The sequence below is a fragment of the Sander lucioperca genome, chromosome 19 (assembly GCF_008315115.2).
Source record: "Sander lucioperca isolate FBNREF2018 chromosome 19, SLUC_FBN_1.2, whole genome shotgun sequence".
Lineage (NCBI taxonomy): Eukaryota > Metazoa > Chordata > Actinopteri > Perciformes > Percidae > Sander > Sander lucioperca.
This window is the reverse complement of record NC_050191.1, coordinates 14,519,107-14,539,468: the sequence shown is the minus strand read 5'-3', so window position 1 is coordinate 14,539,468 and position 20,362 is coordinate 14,519,107. Positions and strand designations below refer to the sequence as shown.

Here is a 20,362-nt window from a genome sequence, read left to right as displayed (position 1 = left end):
GTGTGGCCGTCATGGTGATTAGCTCTGTTTTTACTGCTTAACCACGGCGTCGTGGAGGACAATACAGCCAATCCCTGCCTCTGCTCACATGGACTTATAACAAAAATTAAAAAAAAAATACAAATAAATATTAAAAAAAAATAAAATACCACACTAATGGACAAGAATCACTCGGATAAATCCTCTGTGTAGCAGATCCTCTTCTCTCTCTCTCTTTCCCTCTCCCTTTTTTTTTTTTTTTTTCTCCTTCAATTTACGGAGTAGTACTGTTGTTTTACATAAAGGGGAATGCGACTGAATTTTTGTATTCAGGTGAAGAGTTCTTCGCCAAAACGCCATGTATTCATTTAGAAAAACAAAGTTTATCGCTGAGTGTGTCTGTGGTTGAAGACGATCAGTCAAGAGTGCTCAAGTGAATGCATACATTACGTACTACCCTTTTTAAATTGTTCTATAATTTATTTCTTATTTTGTGTTTGGTGGATAGGATGAGGTGACCTTTATTTTCAGATCTGGGGAGAAAAAAATAATCTTGAAATGTTTTATGATTTCTTTAAAAAAAAAATTTCACGTTGATTGCCGCCCAGGGGCTTCATTTGTGCTAGTAGTGAGCGTTCACTAAATGGAAGAGGGATGAGTTTTGTCCCACAGTTTAAATCAGTGATGTCATATTGATACACACAGCACAAGTGAACATTGGTTTTAAAGGTGCCCTGCCACACTAAAGTGTTTCTGATTGCATTTTTTTTTTTTAAATATGTTAGGTCCATATGTGTGTGTGTTATGTCGTGAATGTGAAAATGAACTGCTACCTCCTCTGTCAGCTCTAGCCACTGAAAAGAAATAAGCGGAGAAATCGGGCCAATTACAAAAGCTGGTCAGTCTGACATCATGTTGCCTGAGCTCATTACTATTCATGTGCTCGCCCAGTTGCTCCGGGTAAAGGATGCTGATAGCCAGGCTCTCATTGGCTAGCTGTTAGCCAGTCAGAGTCAAGCAGCTTAGCTCGTTGAATATTAATGAGAACTTGCACAAATCGAGCTGAGTCTTCCTGCAGGCTTTCTACGCTACCACGCTAGAATGGCTTGAAACAAGGTAACCAAGGCATTTCTTTCCACAAAATAAAATTGTTACAGAGTCCATGGAAGAACTTCAGACATTACCACAAAGTAATGAAATACGTGTGGCAGGGCACCTTTAAGGCTGGGGAATTAACCAGAAGCTGGTTAACTTGATGTGGTAATAGACGTAAAAGCAAAAATAAAAACCGAGTTGGACAGCTGGACTCTTAACTCGCCACTTCCGCAACACAATCAACCGTGATTGGTTCCTCTCCAGTTCAGTTAAGCTACTAATGAACCTCATCCAGGTGTAAGAGCAAAGGTGAACTTAAGAACCCCAGTGGTCCATCGTGGGCTTTCTTTTCTGTCGGACCCTGTGGAGGTTGTACATCTTATTGACATCACAGATTTCAAACTGCTCTTTGGTAATGTTTTGGCTGCAGACATAACGTGAACCCTTGAAGTGAGTTGGTTTTCCCTTCCTTCATACATTTGTTTTGGTCACTGTTTCCAACCCTGCTCCAAATCAGCCTACGCAGTCTGACTGCTTGGACTTTGTGCTGTGCATATTGTTCAGTTACACACTTTTTTCTTCCTTCTTCTCCTAAAGGTGTATTCTACCAAAATCAACTTTTTTTTGTTTGTTTGTGACGTTGCAGAAGCTGACCTTTTTTTTTTTTTTTTTTTAATTTTTTTTGCAAATTTAAAAAAAAAACAATTGTTTGGCATTTAGCGCACATTGTAGGTGCATTAAAAGTATAAGTTGTGATTTTGTTTAATACAGGTACGGTATCTCCATGAAATGTACTTTGCAGCATCACTGGAAATGCGATTTTGATGATGTTGAATTGTATATTTTGCTTTTTTTCAATTTGGAGAAACATGAAACGGTAGATTTCCTTAAATGGCAGAAAAATCAGAAAGCGTCCTTTTTTTTTTTTCTTTTTTTTTTTTCTTTTGCAAGTTATCTTTGGGAAAAGTTGATTCAGGTGGAGAGACCTTATAACCAGACACCACTTAACTATGCTAATCCTCATGCACAAGCTATTGTTCCTTCTCCCCCTCACCTCTCCCCACCCCTCTCGTCTTTCCCAATGAGAACACCGCGAAGGATAAAGGGAGCTTTGGAGAAAATGTCGTAGCTGGTTCTTATTTTGATATTTTGAAAAAAAAACTTGTTCCTTTTTTGAGTGCTAATGAGAGATGGAAGAAATGGAATATCTTTCTGTACCTTTTTAGAGAAAAAAAAATTATTTAACCTTATATCAGTTTGAGTTACTTACACCCTAGCATAGAATGGCATATTTAGTTAAATGTATAAAAAAAGCAAGAACATAATTCTGTCCTATTTTTTTTCCTTTTTAATTTTATCGTGTTCCATTTTCTGCTAAGGAAAATAAACTGGATTAGAGGATGTGTTGTGTGCATTGATCTGTCTTTTTTATTTTTCCTATATTAACATTTGTTTGAAAATAAATCATGAAGAGAATGCCAGCATATCCATCACAGTTTATTATTAATAGCTTAAATGTCAGAGTTAAACACATGTAGGTCATGATCTTAAAGTGATGGTTCGGAGTAATTTCACCCTAGGCTGCTTTGCACATTGACCTCGAGCCAAACAATCCCCCCCCATAAGCTTTTTTCCCTTGTTATAACGTTGGTCGAGTTAGCGATATGAGATGGTTAGCTTAGTCCAGGCGCTAATGAATCCACGTTTGTATCTCGTAAATTACCCCACTAATAATGCCCGGAATGATACCAAACTTCTACAGTAGTACAAATAGTTTCTGTACTAATAAAACGAGGCATTAGAAAGTTTGTAACTACACCAGAAGTATATTTAAATAACACTTGCCTGATGGATACTCCTCTCGGCTGCTACTGCGCTATCGCGCAGTATTTGCATACTACTACTACTACATACTTCTGGTGTAGTTACAAACTTTCTAATGCCTCATTTTATATGTATAGAAACTATTTGTACTACTGTAGAAGTTTGGTATCATTCCAGGCATTATTAGTGGGGTAATTTACGAGATACAAACGTGGATCCATTAGCGCTTGCACTAAGCTAACCAGCTGATAACGCTAACTCGACCAACGTTATAACAAGGAGAAAAATGCTTATGGGGGGTTGTTTGGCTCGAGGTCAAGGTGCCAAGCAGCCTAGGGTGAAATTACTCCGAACCATCTCTTTAACACTACCATAGTTTTTGTTCTTCATGCTGTGATTGTATTCAAGTTCACATTTTGATACACAATATATATGTTCATATGTATGATATGTTGTAAAATATCAAATTATCGGCCTGCAGTGCAAGAGGAAGAAGACCCGATTCAGTATCTCTAAGTTTGCCTTAGAAGGTGGCAGAATTTGCCTGTAAAGGCTCTGACACACCAACCCGATTACCGGCCGTCGGACAGTCTGGCGAGGTCGGTGACTCGAGTCTGTTCGACGTGTTCCGTGCTGTCGTCAGTCGGAGGAGCCGTCTGCGTTCATTTTGGCCGATTTGACTTGTTGAATCAGCCAGTGGGCAGTTGGACTCAAGGACCAATCTGATTGGTGGAGTGCTAGCCCTTGACTAGCGAATCAGTGCTTCTAAAGAAGAAGCCCGAGAGCTGACAACGCCAGTATCTTCTTAGTACTAGCCATCGTATTTTCTTCCGTTCAGCGAGTAATGACAACAACGATCCTTCTTGACTACTATCAACACTCTCTGATGAAAACAATGACTGATGACAGCGTGCTCTGTGTTTACTAGGTCTAGAGAGATGTTCCGTCATTTCCGGTTTTCATTTTTTGGGCGACAAAGATTAGCGCCGCCTGCTGTTATGGAGACGTATTAAGTCTTGCGCAGAACGTACGCTTAAGTTGGCGTCGCTTTGCTGTGTTCTGAGGCACTTTTTGGACCTTGGGGAGCCGACTGATCAGTCCGACTGCCTTTTCTGCCGACGGTCGGCCGTCGGGTCGGTGTGTCAGAGCCTTAATGCTGATTGGGTGTAATGATCAATAAATTACAGTAACTCAGAATGAGAGGTCACAGCTTGAAGCTTTAGCAGATATCCCAAAAGGATTGATCAACTATAATTTTAGTGTTTTTGTTGTTGTTGAGGAAATTACTTTGGTTACCTCGCAAATGTCTCAATGAAATTTGCAGTGTCGCTTGACTTTTCCTATTGTAATATAGAACCAAAAAAGGGATATGAGGACATTATTTAGCCTCGTCATTACTAGGGCTGGGTATCGTTCAAATATTTTCGATACCGATACCAATACCGTGACTTTGATACCGGTTCCTGAACGATAATTTTTTTCGATACCAATTTTATAAAACATAAAAAAAATTACAACATTTCACATTACATTATTTATTTTTCAGCTCCTACTACGTGAGTCCCGTCTCTGTGTAACGTAGAGTTTTTCCTGCGTGGCTCTACTACGTTTGAAGTTAGACAGCCAATCACAGACAATATTAGATGTTGGTAGATGCATGCTGCATGCTGATTCGCTCACTGACGCTGATGACATTTACTCCTAAGGTATTGAAATTGGGTATTGAATGACGAGGCATTTTTCGATACTCGATACTTTAGGTATACCCAGCCCTAGTCATTACAGTGAGCTTATACTAATTAATACATTATTTAGAATACACAACATTGATTTGAATTGAATGCCTTTATTGTCGTTGCATTTAAGTACAATGAAATTGTAGAGCCACTCTAGTAAGGTGCATCATCATTGTAACACATATTTAAAACTCATCTCACAACACACACACACACACACACGTACCGAATACATCTCACCCATCATTCATAGCAAAAACTCATCTTTCCTGCAAGCACATCCTAACCATAACATAAAAACTGCAGATGAGAACTGTGTATTATGGTAGAAAGCTCAAGAGCAAGCAAGTAAGTGGACCCTGAGTTGATTGTTTTGGTGAACTAAAGCAAGAATGAGATATAAAGCTTAACACTAAAGTCAGCATGGAGGAGTATAGTTGTGAAGACCTATTCAGATCCTTGAGTAAAAGTAGTATTGGCATTTAAATGTAATCAAAAGTAAAAGTACTCATGGGGAAGTTGGATGCCCCTTGTCAGTGTTATATGTATCGCCATATCATATATCATGTAGGCATCATTTAAATGATGTAGCTGGTCGAGGTGGCACTCATTTTAACTTATTTTTATATTGTTGGTTTAATCCTTAATGAATTATTAAACGTTTGTGTATAATGCCTAAAATATGAACTTCTTCCAGACGTGTTCATCTGAAATAGGCTATTTAGTTGGGTAGAATTATAAAGTAGCATATGTTAATCCTCAAGTAATTTACAATACCTTAAAAGTGTACTTAAGTATGTACTTGAGTTTACTTTGTACTGCTGGATTAGAATAAGTCCTAGCAACGGATGAGTTGTCAGCTACTGAATACATTCTGGATGAATCTCATTGGTTGCAGTTTACTGAAGGGGGCGGGGCCACACACCTGCACTTTTTCTTTGCTAATTAGTCTGATTGAGGCTAGGTTAACGGCTATCGTAAGATAGCGTACAGCAGGGGTGCTCAATAGGTGAGGCGCGCCTCCCCTGGGGGGCGCCAAAGAGCTACAGGGGAGGCGCGACACGTGAAGAAAAAATAACTGTATGCAGCTCTATTGATATCTGTAATTGTGCGTGCGTGTATTAGCTTTAAAGTGCATCGTTTCCTTGTCCCAAGTCAACAGAAGTCAGCATTAAGGGAGGAGACAGGACCCAGCAAAAAAATATGAGGAAAGGAAATATGATCCTGAGTTAAAGTTAGGTTTCACCTGGTCGGGGTCCGAGGCTGCACCTCTGCTGCAGTGGGACAGAGACCGGGAGAAATGGCGATCACGCGTTACGGTTGTCTGTGGAGAGCGAGTTCCCCCAGATCTGCACTAAGGCTATGAAAGTCCTAATCCCCTTCACCTCCACCTACTTGTGTGGGTTTTCCGCATTGACCCTTATTAAAAACAAATACAGATCAAGGCTGCAGGTGGAGGTCGATTTGCGTTTATTTCTCTCTGCAGTGCAGCCCCGCATCCAACACCTCTGCGTATCAAAAGCGCGTCAGCTGATTTTGCCGGGGCTTCAGCCCCGAATGTATTTTGAAAAGTTGACTGACAAATATGAAACCGGACGTCGCTTAGTGTCCACTCTCGCTGTAAAAAGCTGTGCAGGTTCAGGTTTATGGATGCGCTCTGCTGTCGACATGCTGCGGTAGATGTGTCCCGTTTGTGCTCCGTGTATTTCTGCCGTAGTTTTGGTTTTCCACCTCCGATGTAGAGCAGCGTTCAGCCACTTCCCTAAACTTTGTCTCATTCAGAGACCAGAGACCCAAACGGGGCTCTGAGTCTGTCAGACGGTCTGAGATCTACCGTATCAGCAGAGCAATCACGTAATGCACAGCAGGCTACGGTGCAGGTGGATTATTTTCAGAAATATAGTGACTGTATTCTTGTAATAGCCTATTATAACTTTATTTTTCTCAAAATATCACAACTCCTCCAAATCTCAGAGAACACAGATGGGATGAGATATATTTGAATGTGAATGTGCACAAAGTTTTGGACATGAGCAGAAATCTTGCTCAAACATCTGAAATATTACAGTCCAGGAGTTTATTAATAAATTAAAATGAATAATGTATCATTGAGGTCATATGCACATTTAAGGAGGTTACTTCCCCAACAAAAGAAGCAAAAGAGGAGGGAGGAGTAAATGATGCCTCTAGGCTACATGTGTGCTGACTCAGATATAATTAGAAAAGTCGATCTAAAGGGGAATAAATAGATAAAGCAATACAGAATGCCTGAGAGCCTTACTGCTAAATATTCCATTATGTTTTTAGATTTTGATTATAATCTATGTTTCCCTTTACATAAAGATATTCCCAGCATATTGATTCAGAAAAAGGTAGAAATAGGTGCATACAAATTCACCAGAATGCAGGAAATGAAGTGTTTAATGTCAAAATGTTCAGGAGGTTGACCCCATCATAACACATGTTAAGCATGTTTTGTTGACTTGTGGATAGGCCCACTGATGTTCAGTGATTTTAAAAGTAGCCTCAATTAGGCCTGCATGAAGTTAGAAATGATTTGCTGTTGCAAAGAATCATTTATGAATGCACTTTTTAAAAAGTTGTGGAAATAAAATGTCTTCAAATACAATATAAAAAAATATTTACATTTTATCAGTTGTTATTGAAACTTATCATTGTCTGGGACACACAAAAGATGGCATTTACTGCAGAGGTGTGTGTGGGTTAGGGCAGGCGGACGTGATTTTGGGGAAGGGGGGGCTCGCCTGTCCTTACCTACTCTAAGGGGAGGCTCACATTCACCCAATTTGAAAACCCCTGACGTACAGAAAACAAAACAAAAATGCGAAATAGCTAATGTTCCCCCCCTTAAAAAAAACTCTGTACATGAAAGTGAACCTTCTTCACAGAGTTAATACAGTGGCAGAGTGTCAACAGGTAGGCTACAAAACACATTTGAAGAAAATTACAAACGTTACAAATACTGGACCAGTTTATCTAAATTCGTGAAACATTTAGCTAGCTATATCTCAGTGTTAGCAGTTCATTTGATTTAAGCTATCTTAAGGAAAGCCAAGTTTATTTGTGTTGCGAATTTCAACCATAAAGCAATTTATAATGCTTTATAAACAAAGAAACCTAAGGCAATATATAAAAAGACGTGTTTTAGTAAAATAAGATGAATTTTCTTTTAAATAAGCTAAACCACCGTTATGTCACAATGTTATAAGCTATTATAGGCTAGCCTACTTAACGTTTACACATTTAGCTGATAATACTTTACTTTTTAAGGTTTTAAATGCTTACTTTTAGTAGAGTATTTGTGCTATTGCTACTTTTACTTTAAAGTAGCTCAGAATACTTCTTACACCACTGCTAACCATTGGGCTTTGGAAACAGAACCAAAACGGGGCCGAGCATGATTGTTACCGTTGTGTATGTACATTTGTAGTTGTAGAGTCATGTTTTTTGGACTTACCTATGTTTTTAAATTTGATTTAAATGCATGCACTATTTTTTTTCTCTGTTACTTTTATTCTTTGTTGCTGCTGGGATTCAGCCCCACATCTCCATCTTCTTGCTCAGTGCTCTGCTGGCTGCTTCTCCGATAATCTTCAATGCTGATGAACTCAAACACAAGAGGAAGTCACCTAAAAAGGTACAGGGAACTGCACTTCATTCAGAAAGTATATTTTATGTTGCAGCATTATGCCAAAAATGTCTCATCAATCTACACTCAGTACCTCATAATGACAAGACCAATAGAGGATTTTAGAATGTTTTGCAAGTTTATTAAAAAAGAAAACACTGAAATATTACGTTGACCGAAGTATTCAGACTTTTTGTTATGAAAGTATTTTGCTTAGGTACCGCCCATTTTTCTTCATCATCTTTGAGATGTTTCTACACCTTGATTGGAGTCCACTTGGGGTAAATTTGATTGGACATGATTTGAAAAGGGACACACACTTGTCTTTATTAGGTCTCACATTTGACAGTACATATCAGAGTAGAAACCAAGCCATTAAGTTGAAGGAGCTGCCTGCACTGTGGGCAGATTCAAAAGATCTGTGTGCAGTATTCCAAGAGGGTTAACCTCACTGCTAGCCATCATTTAAATCAATGACCTACTCTATATATATATATATATATATATACGTGAAACCAGATGCAAACATTGTATAGCTCCTTTTAGATCAGCTGAATTGATTGAATAGGAGGTAATATTAGATATTTGCAGTCTTTTTGCCACAGGTCTGACACTTCTGTAGTTCATCTTTTACCAAGATAACGTCACTGTCAGAAATTCCTGATCTCTGCCATCCAACTAGGAGGCTGACGTGAATGTTAATTATGGTTTGAACAATTTAAACGTGTAAAGCTGTCAACAATCTCAAGTCACTCACCATGTATCAATGCTGGAGGTGTTAACATACATTCTGTGTCAACCCCTCCAGTGTCTGTATCAAAGGGTGTTTTCATTGCTTGTGTGCATTTTTGTAATTACCGGTACTGCCTTTGGCGTTTTTCAGTTTGCACTTAAAACAACAATGCACGTGTACATGCGAATGTGTAAAATTGATGTCAGTGACACCAGAATTTCCACATTTGGGATCAATAAAGTACCTCCGTTTTAGACAGAGAAAAGGACAGTTACTCTGCTGAAACACTAGATGGCGAGCTAAGACTGTAAAGATATTTCAACTCGAATTCACCTTTCTAATGAGGATCATTTTTATTTTGGATCCACATATTTAATGAATAACGAAAAATGAGATGGAACCAGTGGTGTGTCTGATAATTTATTGAGATCAAATGTGTTTTCTTCTTGTCAACTTGTTTGTTCATGTGACAGAAACACTGCACTGCAACAGAAAAAGATCTTTCCTCTCCTCCTCTTCCTATCCCACCCCTGTTTTCTTCTCCGTTCCTCTCTCCATCTTTTCTCTCCTCTCTTTCTCCTAGGTATATTTATTTAGCTTTTCTCCTCAGTCTACACACAGAAAATCAATGGCAATACTGGGTTGATTTCAGCCGGGTACATGGGTAGTTTTGATCCAGTACCCCAATATTAATAATACAATAACATAAAATAAATTAAATAATAATAATAATACATGTGTGCTATATTGACCCACACTTGATCACTGATTTGTTTTTTGTGCATTCTTCTTCTTTTTCCAGTCTTTTTTTCCGCCCATCCCTCTGTATTTAATGTTACATGTCTTTGATCTAAATGTATGGCCTACGTTAATTTAGAATTTGGTTAAAATCAAATAACAACAGTGATCTTAGAGAGACAGGCATGTACAGAATAAATCTGAACTGTTCTGGGTTTTTTCTTTGGGGTCCTTTTTTAGTCTACAGAGATAAGATATTTCACTTTTACTCTTATTTTTGCCTTTTGTCATAGGCTGCAATTAATACATATTTCCATTTCTCAGTCATCTGCGCATTATTTTCTTGATTAATCATTTTGGTCAAGAAAGTAAGATTCCGTTTACTTGCTTTGTCTGACCAACAGTCCAAAGAAATCTGTACACAGTGTACAATAGAAAACAAATGAGGATAGTGTCCATTCACTTGCTTGTGGAGCCTATGCCCAAAGATTTGAAAACGATTATTGGCATGTTTAAAAAATATATATATATATATATATATATATAAATAAATAAAAATGGCACAAATTATTAATCCATAGTCAGTTTTAACTCTCTGTTGATTAGCTTTTGTCTAATTGTCCCTCAATCGGGGACAAAATAGATAGTTATTTGAACTGAATTGTCTTCTGTTTCCTCCGTCGGTGATTTTCTGCCGATCTATTCTGTTCTACTTTAGTGGAGTAGTTGTGGGTGTCGGCAGGTGGAGCTCCACGCTCTCCCATCCAACCCTTCAGGAGGGTCCAGGACTCTCTCAGCGGAACACAGTGTCACAGACACACACTCGCACGCGCATACGGCCGTCAGGCGTGTCAGAGAAGCGCTCGAGCCTCTGTGAGTTGAGAGAGAGAGAGAGAGAGAGAGAGAGAGAGTGAGAGAGAGAGTGAGAGTGAAGGAAAGCGCGCTCTGTAGTCAGTGTTTTACCGTCGGCGGGAACGGGCCGACCAGTGTGTTAGTTAGTGGAGGTTGTCCGGTTTAGTCTGGTTGTTTTTTTATTTGTTTTCTCGCTTCTATATAATGGGATTCTAACAGCAGCCGGGCAGCGGGCGCCGCCGGCTCCTCCTGACCGGAAAATGAAGCGTCTCTGTCGGAGGCTGGCGGTGGCCGTGGCGGTGCTGGTGTGGCTGGGGGCGCTGGTTTACCTGCTGGTGCTGAGCCGGAGGAGGCTGCCGGAGCTCGGTACCGGAGTAGGGGGTGGAGGAGGAGGAGTAGCGGGAGGCGGAGAGACAGCGTCCAACCAGGTGAAGTAGAGATACCACCTCTCCTACTGTGTGTGCGCGAAAGAAAAGATGCCATTATATCCCTGTGGGGACTTCCACTGTGTCTGTGGAGTTAACATCAGTCACACTGCAAGCGGTATCTCCTATAGTAAACCCATAACATCCCGAAGTGCATCAATGATGAGTTTATAGTGACATTAGTGGTTGTTTTATGGGTTTGCATCCCTATAAAGAGTTGTAATTTGGCTGGGATAGGTGTAGTCTTAAACCTCATGGATAGTGTGTCATCAATGCTGGAAAAAGTATTCAAGTCTTGAGTAAATGTAGCAACACCACAACAAAAAAAACTCCTGTATTTGAAATTGAGTGAAATCAAACAAATTGGCAGTAAAATGCATTTAATGAAAGTAACTAATGGGCGAGTTAATGTATGTTTAGTTGTTGTTGTTGGCTCAGGTGCAACTAATTGGCACAGATAAGCAATTTAAATGGCAGGAGTTCCTATTTTAGAATATTTTTTTTTGAAGCTGAGTTCTCAATCTTCCACTAATTCAGAAGAGTTAAAAAGTACATTCCCTTCTGAAAAAAAGAACCTTAGTCAGGTAATGTAGTATTTCCTCCTCGTATTTCTTCTGTCAGCTCCCAATGTAAATTAAAAGAAAATCTGCTATGTTGTAACTTTAAATTTTTATTTTCTTTTTAGTTTTATCTTTGGTATCAGTGAGCATTTATCTCCTACATGTATGCCATCACAGGATATTCATATTTAATCCACAATATCTGTAGTGGCTCTTTAGTGATGTAATACTCAACTTTTTTATTTCGTAAGATAATACTTTTTAGTGCTATTCCTATAATATACACATGCATCCCCTACAGGGACTATTATCATAAAACCTGATCAGATTGCAGTGGCTCCTTTGTGAAGATAATTGTGTTCATTTTCGACCCGGCTTGGTGTCTGTCCCCAGTGTGCACTGCAGGATGTCTGTTATGCAAAAGACCTGCGGCATGTTAACTGGGGCTGGTGGGATAAGTTGTATTGATCCTGCCTCTCATACCTTGTTTTATTGAACGACAAGCACACACAAATCCTTGAACAGGCCACATCTTGTAGAAACACTTTTCTGTAGGAAATAATGAGAGACGAGAGGACATACAAATATCATAGTAATATAAACGCCACTTACTTTAAATTACAGACACTATATGCTTTACAGGGATATTGGACATAAATCTAGAAAGTCAGTCCTTTCAACTACAGACATTGTTAGCCCATCTAAGAATGTTATTGTATGCTACAGGAGGTGAGTTTCTGTAAAGAGGGATATGAGGTCTCACTCCTGAAGGTTAGCAGCGTGTTCTGCTTGACTAATGAAACTTCTAAGGTTTTCCCATATGAACTTTTGACAATGTCTGACGAATCAGGTCCTGACATTGGCACACATGTAAAACGCAACAGGAGGTTGTCCGTGTCAAGTTTTCACTTACTGGAAACACTATGGTTAGGCAAGGGGTTGGACCTGGGTAGAGCGTGCAGAAGGCAGGACATGACGCAGATTACCGTGTCAGGGAGCCAGTTTGAAATTTGGTCATAAACAACCGAGTCTCTCGCCGTTCCTTTGGCGTCGGTCCGTACCGCCAGAAGTTCACGAATCTTTTCGTCTTTCCAGTTATACATTTTCGTTGGTGTCGAAATCATAATTTTTCTTCACCCTGGGATGTGGTTTTTTTCCCCAGTTCTGCACGAGCAGATAGAAACGTCATCAACACGCCCAATCGCTCTCTGAGAATTGTCACACTTAGGGCTCTATCGGAGATTACACAGACTTTAGGGACCTGGCTTGGTTAAGACTGTTTGCTTGATGTCCGATCCAACTGATTTGGACTTTCGAGTTCTCACATTCAGGTTGGCCGGGTAATGTCTAGAAAACTTCAGGTTTGCGGTGCATGTGTGAAAGGGGCTTTACTTCTACCAGAATCAGAATTGATTGCTTTATTTTTGAGTCATTCTGAACTACATTATATAGGTGAACAAGTGTGTGTGTGTGTGTGTGTGTGTGTGTGTGTGTTCTTGTTTAACTATATTCGTGGGGTCCAAAAACCGGGAATACAGTATACTTGTGGGGTTCGGACAGCTTTGTGGGACCAAAATGCTGGACCCCACAAGGTTAAAGGGCTGTTTGAGGGTTAAGACTTGGTTTTAGGATTAGGGTTCTGAGCCGCACCAGAGTTCATCAACACCGCCTTTGGTGCTCCTCATGGTTCAGTTATCCGAGAACAGGTGACTGTGAGCCGTGTACAGAGCACCGCGAGCTGCCGGTCATTTCAGCGGAGATTACAGTTAAGTAAGTAATGAAACGACAAGTTAAGAAAAGAACTAATGTTAGTCCCTGTCACTGCCATGTTGTTTGTTTATCTCTATGGCACGCGCGGGGGGGAGGGCTGAGCCAGTTTGGAACTACGGGAGCCCAGAGGGGAGCGTCAACGGATGTTAAGAAGAAAAACGATTTTAAACAAATCAACGTTAACTACACATACAAGTTAATCGATAAAATCGATTTATCGCCCAGCCCTAAGACAATAACTCGACTTGTGGACAGCATGAGACGTCGTTGTCAAGCTGTAATTGATGGTCAAGGGCACATGAAAAGTTATTGAGACATTTATTATTGACATTTTTTGTTGTGGTATACCCACCACTGTTGGCTTTTATTTCAATAAATTGTTTGAGATGAGGAAATCACCATTGCATGCTTCTACTTAAATGCCCTACTTTATGATATAATACCACTGTAGCTCGAACTTTTTACATTTTCCATAAATTTCACCCGAAAGCCAAATATCCCTAACATTTTGTGAGTAGTGCATATATATATGACTACTAGGGAGCAGCTGGGCAGGCCCATGAAAGGGGTCAGGATGGTGTACAAGAGCATCAACCTCTGCTGTGGCCCTTTAGTAGACGGGTAAGGACGGGCAGATCTGAAATGATGGAGGTGTTGAGGGATGGGCAGGCAGAGCTGAGATTACGGTTAGTTTAAAATGTTGCAGCCAGAACAGATGTGTTTTTAGCCTGCGGCTGAAGATGTGTAGGCTTTCAACCATCCTGATGTCAATGGGGAGCTCATTCCTCCATTTAGGAGCCAGGACAGCAAACAGTTGGGATTTCGTTAAGTGATTGGGTGTCCCTCGCTGTGAGGGGGCAGCAAGAAGGTTGGCTGATGCAGTGGAGTGGACAGGCTGAGGTGTAAGGTTTGACCATGTCCTGGATGTAGGCTGGGCCTGATCCGATCGTGGCCCAGGATACAAGTACTAGTGTCTTGAAGTGGATGCGTGCAGCAACTGGTAACCAGTGAAGGGAGCGGTGTAGTGAGATATTTGTGAGAAATAGAGAAGCCAGTAAGTAAAAGTATAATAATTATATGTCAACAAAGCTCTTAAGACATCAACAATTCTTAAAGAGGAGTTTCTATTTGTCATAATGTTGAGGGTCACCTTAATTTTGCATAAGTAGGAGGTGCTTTTCAAATGGTGGGTAATTCAGGCATTGAAGCTTAATTTGCTGTTGCTCTCATTGTAAATTGATCAGATAATGCCTCAAATGTGAAATTTAAAATGCAATTAAAGTGCTTTAGTAGAAGTCGTAGAAACAGCTGCAACCACTTAGCTGATCCAGTGGAAAAAAACAGTCTTGTCTTGTGTGGACTTGTTCTGTAAGATCTGAGCCTACAAGCCAAGGAGAGAATCTCTGTTCATTCAGCAGGACAGTCGGTGTGGGTGTCAGTAAGTGGATCATTTTCAAGTCAGGACACACATGCTGTCACACACCTCGGCTAACAAATACAGACTTGCCAACTTAATCCTAAATTTTTTCACACCCAGTGTAAAACTGTAGGAGCTGTCGGCAGGTACAGACCGCCTTGTATCATCATTACAATGCACACTTCTGGTGCAGTGGTATATTATTCAAACATAATTAAAACAGGATCGGGGATATGATTCAGTTCTAATTAGAGAAATATTTGAACCGAAACAGAAAAAACATAGAAGGTGTGTGTCGACTAAGCTATACTTAGAAAGCAGGGCGCTTAGTCTGATATCTTTTAATGTAATGGAATATAAAAGGTTAACTCTCGCAATGTAATAACCTGATGGTGCACTCTGATAGCTGTTCCCTTATGGGCAAAATACACTTTCTGTGTCCACAAAGCTGTGAGGGTCTGCACAATGTAAATTCTAAAATCTTCACCTGCCTGTCAGTCTGTGAGGGTCCGTGCAGACCATCCACGTGAAGGTACATACATGCCGACAAATATGCGTGAGACTCAATGTAGTTTACGCAGAACCATGTCTGCTGTCCAAGTCAGCGTCTGTTTTGTAGTACCGGTATATCCTGCTCTTCACCCTGTTTTGCCCCTTTTAAAAAAAAAAAGCAATACAACTGATAATCTACTATAGCTCTCAAGTTCTAACATTAACACAAGTGCTTATTTGCAGTCTGATACCCCTTGTCTGCAATGGGAAAGTTTACAATCCGCAGGGCAAATTACTCTGCAGTAGGCACGGGTATTTCTCGGCTCCAGCTACGATCTGCAGCAATGGAAACACAGGACACCCGCTAATATCCGCCCTGTTAAGTTGCGATGTTATGACGTGCATTGAAGTTCTGGACGTTTGCGCATAAATAGAAAAGAACAACATGCAGCGGCGATTTTGTTCTTAGTATTGTGCAAGATGCAACACTGGCAAGACATCGAGATGAAACTAACAGTTTCCGGTGCATTTGTGACGTCAAACGTGACTCAGAATGTAACGCACCAGGAAAAAAACCCAGAAATACATACTTGTCTACTGGCAATGGGAAAGGGATCTATCGTTTAGTTTTAGCAGGTCTTTCCAGGTTTTAAAAATGCATTATTTTACACAATTACTCATTGACTTTCGGAAAGATGTTGCATTTATTGAACTTAAACAGTGAAACCGTTAAACACATGAACAGGGAAATTTTCCCTTAATACTTTTCCTGGTGAACATTTTGAATTCCCCTTCAGAACACAAAACAAAATAAGAGTTTACTTGCAAAATGTAATGTGCAAAATAATTGTTTTTCTCAATTACATTGTTTTTGTGATCGTAAGAAGCCAAAATCGAAATTGCGATCAAAATTCGATTAATTGCACAGCCCTATTGTTCTCTATACTTTATTGCTTATTGGGAAGTCTACTACATAATATTGATACTATTGGTAGTAGGGCTGGGCAATATATCGATATTATATCGATATTGTGATATGAGACTAGATATCGTCTCAGATTTTGGATATCGTAATATCGTGATATGACATAAGTGTTGTCTTTTACTGCATTACAGTAAAGTGATGTATTTTTCGAACTTACCGTTCTAGCTGTTTAATTATTTGCCTTTCTCCACTTAGATATTATGTCCACATTCCTGATGATTATTTATCTAAAGTCTAAGTGTGAAGATATTTTGTTAAAGCACCAATTGTCAACCCTAGAATATCACCGCAATAACGATATCGAGGTCTTTGGTCAAAAATATCGTGTTATGTGTATGTGTGTACATATAAGCTACATGTTTCTATAAAAACATCTTCCCTTTCAGCTCTGAATTTCTGCAGTGTATTTGTGTGCGACTCTAAGCCAGGAATGAGGACGTGTGTTAGTTCTGTCAGCCGTACTTGTGGCACTGTGCACGATTCAAATGCTAATGCAGACTTCCCATTTCTCATAGGATTAGCCTGTACTCCTGTTTACCTAGCACGACTGCTTCCCTCACAAGGAACGGTACTCCTGTTGACTAACACACACACACACACACACACACACACACACACATAAACGCTTATATGCAGGTGCACACCCTCATCTGCATGTGCACACAAGAAAAATTGTATTTCTTGCACAAAGGCGAGAACACACACACACACACACACACACACACACACACACACACACACACACACACTGAGAGAGCCTTTGGAGAGCCTTTGAAGCACTGTGGTTGGAGTGTGCCTGTGTCCTCAGGCAGGTTGGCAGGGGATCTTTATGAAGTTTCTGCCTTCAGAAGTCCAAACATGAGAGGAAACAATCTGTTGGTGCGTTGAATACTGAAGGACACTTTGCCTCTCTGTGTTCCTGTCTGTCTGTCGCTCTCTCTCTCTCTCTCTCTCCCTCTGTCTCTGTCTTTTTCTCTCTCTCTCTCTCTTTCTGTCTGTCTCTATCTCTCTCTCTCTCTGTGTAATGGATGAATGTAAACCATCCCAGGGCAGGTGGACAGGTGTTGTGTGAGGGACGTGCTGTATGATGGACCAGATGGAAATTATTAGATATCACACAATTCAAAATGAGTCATTATATGGAAGTTTCTGCCTGTAAGAGATTAGAAGATTGTCTCAAAAAAACCATCCATGTGTCTCAGCAGATTGTTAGCTCTGGTGCTTCATTAACACTTTGACACTATGGCTGACTGCAGTCACACCCACACTGACTGTTGCTTTTTTGTTTTCTTCATTGTTTTGGAGCTCTGTACAACTAACAGCTCCTCAGACTCACTTTTGCTTAAAAAAATCAGCCAAATAATGCTTAAAATCAGCCCAAAAAGAATTGTTTTCATGTAGTTTTGGGGCCTATTATATGCACATTACATGTAGATGCAGGGCTGGTGGAAAAATTACCACGCTTTTATTTAAATAAACGTTTTGATCCCCACTGGATCTCTGTGAGGTCAAAATTTTGACTTGATTTCAATTTCAAAGGGATCGATTCACTGGATGTCAGTTCAGATAATCTTGTGGTTTCAGTTTCCAGGCGGTTCTTTTTTACTGATGTGATTTTTAGATCTTTATTACAGTCAATAGGCCTGTAACAGTTATTACATAATTGTCATTTATTTTACATACAGTGGGGCAAAAAAGTTGTGCCACCAATTGTGCAAGTTCTCCCACTTTAAAAGATGAGAGAGGCCTGTAATTTTTATCATAGGTACACTTCAACTATGAGAGACAAAATGAGAAATCCAGAAAATCACATTGTAGGATTTTTAATGAATTTATTTGCAAATTATGGTGGAAAATAAATATTTGGTCAATAACATTCATCTCAATACTTTGTTATATACCCTTTGTTGTCAATGACAGAGGTCAAACGTTTTCTGTAAGTCTTCACAAGGTTTTTACACACTGTTGCTGGTATTTTGGCCCATTCCTCCATGCAGATCTTCTCTAGAGCAGTGATGTTTTGGGGCTGTCGCTGGGCAACACGTACTTTCAACTCCCTCCAAAGATTTTCTATGGGGTTGAGATCTGGAGACTGGCTAGGCCACTCCAGGACCTTGAAATGCTTCTTACGAAGCCACTCCTTCGTTGCCCGGGCGGTGTGTTTGGGATCATTGTCATGCTGACAGACCCAGCCACATTTCATCTTCAATGCCCCTGCTGATGGAAGGAGGTTTTCACTCAAAATCTCACGATACATGGCCCCATTCATTCTTTCCTTTACACGGATCAGTCGTCCTGGTCCCTTTGCAGAAAAACAGCCCCAAAGCATGATGTTTCCACCCCCATGCTTCACAGTAGGTATGGTGTTCTTTGGATGCAACTCAGCATTCTTTCTCCTCCAAACACGACGAGTTGAGTTTTTACCAAAAAGTTCTATTTTGGTTTCATCTGACCATATGACATTCTCCCAATCCTCTTCTGGATCATCCAAATGCTCTCTAGCAAACTCCAGACGGGCCTGGACATGTACTGGCTTAAGCAGGGGGACACGTCTGGCACTGCAGGATTTGAGTCCCTGGCGGCGTAGTGCGTTACTGATGGTAGCCTTTGTTACTTTGGCCCCAGCTCGCTGCAGGTCATTCACTAGGTCCCCCGTGTGGTTCTGGCATTTTTGCTCACCGTTCTTGTGATCATTTTGACCCCACGGGGTGAGATCTTGTGTGGAGCCCCAGATCGAGGGAGATTATCAGTGGTCTTGTATGTCTTCCATTTTCTTATAATTTCTCCCACAGTTGATTTCTTCACACCAAGCTGCTTATCTATTGCAGATTCAGTCTTCCCAGCCTGGTGCAGGTCTACAATTTTGTTTCCGGTGTCCTTTGACAGCTCTTTGGTCTTGGCCATAGTGGAGTTTGGAGTGTGACTGTTTGAGGTTGTGGACAGGTGTCTTTTATACTGATAACAAGTTCAAACAGGTGCCATTAATACAGGTAACGAGTGGAGGACAGAGGAGCCTCTTAAAGAAGAAGTTACAGGTCTGTGAGAGCCATAAATCTCGCTCGTTTGTAGGTGACCAAATACTTATTTTACCGAGGAATTTACCAATAAATTCATTAAAAATCCTACAATGTGATTTTCTGGATTTTTTTTTCTCATTTTGTCTCTCATAGTTGAAGTATACCTATGATGAAAATGACAGGCTTCTCTCATCTTTTTAAGTGGGAGAACTTGCACAATTGGTGGCTGACTAAATACTTTTTTGCCCCACTGTAATTGCAGTTTCTTTGTTTAACCACAATCAATTGATTGGTAATTGTTGATTTTGTTTAGATGTGACAAATTGTAATTATATAAATGATAATTGATCGGAGTATATAATATTATTATTTGAATTGTTAGTTGTTGGCACTTGACCCTAAACATGTTCATAGCAACAAAAAGACAAGGGGGGGATACAGTTAGAAAAAAATGTTTTATGATAATAAAGAGGTGTTGTTTACTTCATAGGCTCTGTATTTTTGTTATTACATAATCTGGGTCACATAACACTGATGGAACCAAAAGATGTATCCTGAAATTCATTCAAAACTTGAATTTGTTTAAAAAAGTAACAAATAAATACATTTTTTAAATTTGACTGAAAGAGACAATTGTTAATGGTAATTATTTAATAGAATTAATTGTACTGCAAAATTTGGAATTGTTACAGCTCTAACAGTCAATATTAAAAATACATTACACAAGATATGCTGCGTGTTAATGCATAGTGATGATTTTGCCGCTTCATGTCTTCGCACAGGCAGAGTTACAACTTGCTGTGACATGCCAGCTTGTGTTGGCATGAACAGATTTGGCAGTGTGTTGTAGATGAAGAGATAGATAATGAGTAAAGTATGCAAGTGTGAATATTTCAGTTCCCAGTTTGTCAGGTTCTGAAGGAATGTTTTTGAACTTTCATGTTGTCATTGTGTGGTTAAATCATGCCAAAATGAATGAATTTCTGTTTTATAAAGAAATTGCTTTTCCGTTGATCATTATGATTATTTAGTGTGTTCTCTATCAGTGGGGTTGTGTATGTGATTTTTGGCCAGCTTAAGCTTAAAAGGA

At 39.9% G+C, this 20,362-nt stretch overlaps 1 protein-coding gene across 2 annotated transcripts in view; it reads left to right on the top strand.

Annotated features, from left to right (window-relative positions):
* The first annotated feature begins 10,561 nt into the window (after nt 1-10,561).
* galnt14 (UDP-N-acetyl-alpha-D-galactosamine:polypeptide N-acetylgalactosaminyltransferase 14 (GalNAc-T14)) overlaps nt 10,562-20,362 on the top strand; it is a 194,949-nt gene continuing 185,148 nt past the window's right edge. For both annotated transcript variants that reach the window (XR_004106500.2, XM_031308303.2), the window contains exon 1: nt 10,562-11,034. Coding sequence is in view for 1 of the 2 variants with exons in the window: in XM_031308303.2 (XP_031164163.1) it covers nt 10,867-11,034 (168 nt within the window). In the remaining variant the exon portion in view is untranslated. The remainder of the gene's footprint in view (nt 11,035-20,362) is intronic.